The 6347-nt window shown below is 45.5% G+C and overlaps 1 protein-coding gene across 1 annotated transcript in view; it reads right to left on the bottom strand.

Moving 5' to 3' along the window:
- Positions 1 to 2552: 2552 nt before the first annotated feature.
- LOC109974970 (piggyBac transposable element-derived protein 4) overlaps positions 2553 to 6347 on the bottom strand; it is a 6201-nt gene continuing 2406 nt past the window's right edge. The window contains exons 2-4 of the mRNA XM_020625452.1: positions 4897 to 4991; positions 3405 to 4667; positions 2553 to 3238 (exon numbers count right to left, since the gene is read on the bottom strand). Coding sequence (XP_020481108.1) covers positions 2803 to 3238; positions 3405 to 4667; positions 4897 to 4991 — 1794 coding nt within the window. The 3' untranslated portion in view covers positions 2553 to 2802. The remainder of the gene's footprint in view (positions 3239 to 3404; positions 4668 to 4896; positions 4992 to 6347) is intronic.

The following is a 6347-nucleotide window of genomic DNA, read 5'->3' as shown; positions in this document are numbered from 1 at the left end:
TCCAGAGATGCAGTTGGGAGATGGGAGAAAGTTGTAGAAAGTCAACCATCACTGCAGCCCTCCACCAGTTGGAGCTTTATGGCAGAGTGGCTCAATGGAAGGCTCTCCTCAGTGCAAGACACATGAAAGCCTGCATGGAGTTTGCTAAAAAACACCTGAAGGACTCCAAGATGGTGAGAAATAAGATTCTCTGGTCTGATGAGACCAAGATAGAACTTTTTGGCCTTAATTCTAAGCGGTATGTGTGAAGAAAACCAGGCACTGCTCATCAACCTGTCCAGTACAGTCCCAACAGTGAAGCATGGTGGTGGCAGCATCATGCTATGGGGGTGCTGCAGGGACAGGACGACTGGTTGCAATCGAGGGAAGGATGAATACGGCCAAGTACAGGGCTCTGGAGAAGGAAAACCTTCTCCAGAGTGCTCAGGACCTCAGACTGGGCCGAAGGTTCACCTTACAACAAGACAATGACCCTAAGCACACAGCTAAAATAACGAAGGAGTGGTTTCACAACAACTCCGTGACTGTTCTTGAATGGCCCAGCCAGAGCCCTGACTTAAACCCAATTGAGCATCTCTGGAGAGACCTGAAAATGGCTGTCCACCAACGTTTACCATTCAACCTGACAGAACTGGAGAGGATCTGCAAGGAGGAATGGCAGAGGATCCCCAAATGCAGGTGTGAAAAACTTGTTGCATCATTCCCAAAAAGACTCATGGCTGTATTAGCTCAAAAGGTGCTTCTACTAAATACTGAGCAAAGGGTCTGAATACTTATGACCATGTGATATTTCAGTTTTTCTTTTTTAATAAATCTGCGAAAATGTCATTCTGTGTTTTTCTGTCAATATGGGGTGCTGTGTGTACATTAATGAGGAAAAAAAAAAGAACTTAAATGATTTTAGCATATGGCTGCAATATAACAAAGAGTGAAAAATTTAAGGGAGTCTGAATACTTTCCGTACCCAATGTACGTTACAGTTGAACTTACATTGTTTAAATCTTATTCATGGTTCAGATTTTCAGACGAGTTAGTTGAAAACATTAAGCTTTAGCAACAGTTACTAGGGGGTGGGGCTTAACAAGTGACCAAGAGCCTGTGAGCCCGTTGGTGTTGAAGCATCCTGGGCAGTCTGTACCTGGGCCTAGGTAATGCACAGCTAGCCCTACACCGTAGCTAACATGTACCTCCTGTAAGATTTGAGTCTTATAGACTCTAGTTACTTTACAAGCTTTAGTTACTTCTCATACCTTTAATTCCCTTTAGTTACTTTTCACAACTTTATTTTCCTTGTTTATACATATTACAGCTGTATTGATGATTGTCCAGAACTACTGAGCTTTGGTCATTTTTAATACATTTATTTTCCTTGTTTATACTGTATGTCTTACAATTGTATTGATGAGAATCAAGTGATACTGAGGTAGAAACTGCCTGCTCTAACTTCTGTGTAGAGACAGTATGTCTGCATCTCCAAGAAACCAGACAGCCTATTTACATTTTAACAGAGACCTGTTGGCCTGTTTTACACTTGCACCTAGACCCACTTAGCATATTCCAAGATTCTGCTTTGTCTTGGGGTGCCCTGCAGCGCCAGGGGGCCCACAACCTGAGATGACCACCTGGCCAGTTTAGCATACTTATTATCATCACACACACAGGGGGCCTGCAATTCAGGCCACCCATTGAGCAGTGCATCTTGAGATCAAGATCAGGGTGCCGGAGACACACACACACCTGGTCTAGATCACACATCAGCATGCAAGCACAGGCAGGGGTTGACCTACTTACACCAAATGGCCAACAGGATTACGAAGTGTGGAATGTCCAGGGCGGAGCAGCCCACGAACTTAAAAGTATTGTGAAAATGTAACTCGGGGTCCAGAGAATGGAATTCCTGCGGGAGCGCTATCTCTCTGATCCCAGCACTGTAAGACCTACCTGTGCTCAGACTTTCAGTAAACTTTCTGTTGATTTTAAACAGTCCTCTCCTGTCTTCACTTCTTGCACTTTCAATAAAAGAACCGGGTAAAATCTAACACTCCCCAAAGTGTAGCTCTGTATAAGGTGCCTATAGAATTTTAGAACCACCAGGGAAGGAAACCAGCATCAGGATGAGTTTACCAACTGTACAAGAAGGTTGGAAAGAAAGGAAGGGTGTGAGAGAATCTGTTTCCTGTGTCTCTGTGTTGATCTGTCTGTATTGCTGTTAATCTCACTCCAGCTCATTTATTTACCTGAAATGGGAACTTAAGTCCTGGTTCTTCTTTCAACGCTCACTGGCAAAACTCATCCTTTCAGCAAACTGATGGATCTGAGATGATGAGGGTCTGCTGTGTATCCATGTCCTTCTTGGGAACTAAACGTACAGTATTAATACTTTGCTTCTCAAATGCCTTCTGGAAAACCTTTTGTAGAATTGGAGCAGTATGTACGCCCTATACTATTCAACAGGTCCACATGTTGTTAGTCATGAAGAACAGCCGGTGCTGCTGATTTATTTATGTTGGAAAAGCTGTATTCTATCAGCTAGCTAGTAGTATCCCAGTTTTTCATCCCCTGCATTTTAATGTTTAATCTGTACAAAACACAACAGATATTTTGTGATGTTGATACCATATTTTTGTACAAATCAATAGAATGTTTAGAAAATGTTTATTTCACAAAAATGAAGTGAAAAAATTGTAGAAGTATTTGTATACTATTTACTCTGTACAGACAAAAAATAACAAATGACTAAAAACATCAATCCAAAACATTCTGTTTCCACAGAGGCCAGTCCCAGTCTGGGCCCCGCAGTCCTTACAGTCCCTGTTCATCGTGCCAGTCATTGAAACAGTCTCTCTGTGGCTGCATGCAGAAGGGAACCATGCACGCCAAGCAGACATAGGGCGTCTTCTGGTGGCAGCGCCGGCACCTGCGCCTCGTTTTGCTGTCTTCAGAAATGTATTTCGGCCGGTGTTTGGCTGAGGCAGATGTTGGGGTAGAAGTTGAGGCCGATGTTGAGACAAGGCTGTGGCTACAGGCTCCGAGCTCCAACACCAGGGTCTCCCGAAAGGCCTTCTGAGTCATGGGCTCGTCACCATTGGCTCTTCTCATGTGGCGATGCAGGATGAAAGCATTCACCACTGCAATGTCCACAAAGTGGTAAAAAAATGTTTTGTACCACTTTTTGGTCTTGTGGAGGATGTTGTAGTAGCTGATGAGGGCATCAGAAATGTCCATGGCTCCCACCCCCCTGAAACAACATGTAGATATTTTTTTATCTCTCTCTCTCTTACTCACTCACACACACACACACACACACACACACACACACACACACAAACTAAAGCAAATACTTCTGACAACAAAGAACATCTGGATACAAATCCAGGTGCATAAAAACCTGAATGAAGAAATACCTCTTGTACTCCTTGACCACAGCTGGAACGGGGATGTTCACGACTGACCACTGACCGTCGTCCCCTCTCACCTGCCTCTGGACCGTGTCTCCCTCAAATGCTCTGTGGAAAGTGGAGCACAGCAGGACCTCCCTGGTGTCTTTCCACTTAACAAAGAGAAGGCCGTCTTCCCGAATCCACCGTACAGTGCCTCTGGGAGCGTTTGACGGCATGGAGTTAACCACGGTTTTGGGAAGACCAAATGGACGCATAGTACCACAAGCCCAAATCCTGTTTTGGAGGAGGTCTCTGAAAAGACTTGGACTGGTGAAGAAGTTGTCCACAAACAGTTTGTAGCCAGTGCCCAGCAGCTTCTCATCCAGCAGATTCATGACTGAGTCATAGTTGAGCCCCTTGCCATTCTCAACCACTGCTTTGCTCTCATACACAAAGAAGTTCCACGTGTATCCGCAGCTGGAGTCTGCCAGGACAAACAGTTTGTAGTCCCATTTTGTGGGCTTGTTCTTCATGTATCGTTTGAGTCCTGACCGGACTCTGGAAGTGACCATCCTTTCATCCACAGTGATGCTTTGTGTGGGGTGAAAGTGAGTCTTGCAGGCTTCCACAATCTGTGGATAGATGGGTTTGATCTTACATAGGCCATCAAAGGCTGCAGTTCCCCTCTTTTGCTCATTCTCTGCATCCACCTTTGGGTCACTCAGATGGAGAGCAGCTGTGATTCCTAGGAACCTTCTCAGCGACATGAGGGACGCAGGCAGGGGCAGTTTATACAGCTGTGACGTCCTCCAGTAGTCGGTCAGAGCCGTGCACTTCACTAGCCCCATGTATATGACCAACGCCAGATATGAACAGAGCTCCTGGAGGGACACTTTCCTCCAGTTATTGTTCCTTCCCTCGTGTCGCTTGGCACCATACCTGTTTGTATTTGCCAAAACTGTCCGCATGACCTCTGAAGAAAAAAATAGCTGGAACAGCTGCAGTGGAGTGTAGGATGCAGTTCTTTTCAGCTGGGGCCCAGGTATTCGTGCAGGTCTGAAGACAGGCTGCGGTGGCTCAGCGTCATCGTCCTCCACACCGTGCCACCTGTTTGCTGTGCTGCTGGAGGGCTTTGCCTGCTTCTCCTTGCCCCTGCCTCTGCCTCTGGACAGTGTCTCTCCAGCTGCTTTTGGCAGAGGAAGATCGTCATCAGATGATTCTTCAGAGGTGCTGTGGAGGGAGGTGTGTGTCCTCTTGGTGTCTGGTTCCCAATCCACATCAGAATCACTGGAAATGTATAACAAAACCAAAACATTTAGAACCAGCTCCTTGGGTTTTTCCTCTGTATTGACAGTGACAACAACACAGTGCTGATGACCACAAAGCTACAATTTAGACCTCTTGAATGAAGAAAACACCCAGGGTACAGCACTTCGCTCCCCCAAGATAAATCACACATACACTTAATGAAGTATGCAGCTACTTGGACCTCTAACACTGTGATTTATAATCTCACCTGCTGAGAAAAGATTCGGCCTTGTCCGAGTACGGCAGCTCCTCCACAGAGTCGACACTGGCAGAGTCGTTGTCGTCTCCGGACTCCGGAGGCCCCTCAAAGACAAAGCGAGGCTGTGTTATTCATACAGCACACACACAGAAATGTATTCGGCCACACATGGCACCCACACTAGGGGGTATATCGATATATTAACTTATATCGATATAATTTTAAACGCGGTGTAGAATTACGCAATACTGTTTATACCGCGGTATAAAGTTAAAAGACGAGACGAGAGTCTATCTTCATCAGGCTCTCTCTCTCTCACTCACACACATCTGCACCCTGTCCACACTCTTCCACTGTGCATGCGGCCAGTGGAAGTCAGCGGCTATTTTCAACTCAGCAGCATAGAAGCAGCTCAGGCTCCGCTCGACACGAGTGACGAAGTTTTGTTATGTAAAAAGAAAAGCACTGGTTCATTAGTTTGGAAGTGGTTTGGTTTCAGAAGAGATAATGTCAAGCAAAAAAAACATAATTTGTAGACTGTGTCGCAAAGACGTTGTGTCCAAATGTGGAAGCACAACAAATCTGTACCACCATATACAGCAACGCCACAAACTCCAGTACGAGGAGTACATGAAACTTCGGCATGCTGCAGCCACTGCTCCCACAACATCTAAAAATATTGTATACAGTTCAGTGAGAAGTAATGTCATTTTTGTAATGTGATTACTTTTTCACATTTTGACAGTCTGTGCATTATGACTGACTATACACCAGTTGCCCTCATGCAAGTATTTTGCATGAGAGGTGCTGCCAAAAATGTATACGGATGTCCGGAAGACACTTAACACCCGGCTGGCTAACTTGACGAATTTCGGACTAAATACAGATCTGTGGTCAAGTCGGAGTAAGCGAGCCTTACATGAGCATGACGGCACATTTTATTGAAGACTGGGAAATTAAATCAGCGTGTCTCCAAACAAGCTATTTTCCTCGGGATCATACTGGAGAACACATTGCAGAGGCCCTGAAGGACGCTCTCTTGTGCTGGAAGCTGGAAGAAAAGCGACTAGTTGCTGTTACAATGGACAACAGAGCCAACATCGTCAAAGCAGTGGAAATGAATTGGTGGATGGATGCGGAGGATGCAGTGCTTTGGTCACCGTGTTCATCTGGCTGTTGGTGAGTGGTGGTCTAATGGATTTTTGGCTTGACTGTGTTTATGGGGTGCGCAGCAACATTAAACAACATACACAAATATAGGAGTATATCATAACATTTTGTAGTCTGCCGGCTCACCAGCTCATCGCAGAGTCAGCCACACGCTGGGGATCAAGGCAGCAGATGATTGAGAGGGTCCTACACAAAAAGTGTAGGTATCTTGTCCTGACATGGCAAGACATTGAGGTTCTAGAGGCAGTCCAAAAGGCCCTGAAACCTCTTCAGGACTTTACTGACACTCT

This window comes from Monopterus albus, unplaced genomic scaffold (genome assembly GCF_001952655.1).
Source record: "Monopterus albus unplaced genomic scaffold, M_albus_1.0 scaffold355.1, whole genome shotgun sequence".
Lineage (NCBI taxonomy): Eukaryota > Metazoa > Chordata > Actinopteri > Synbranchiformes > Synbranchidae > Monopterus > Monopterus albus.
This window is presented reverse-complemented; position numbering and strand designations above follow the sequence as displayed.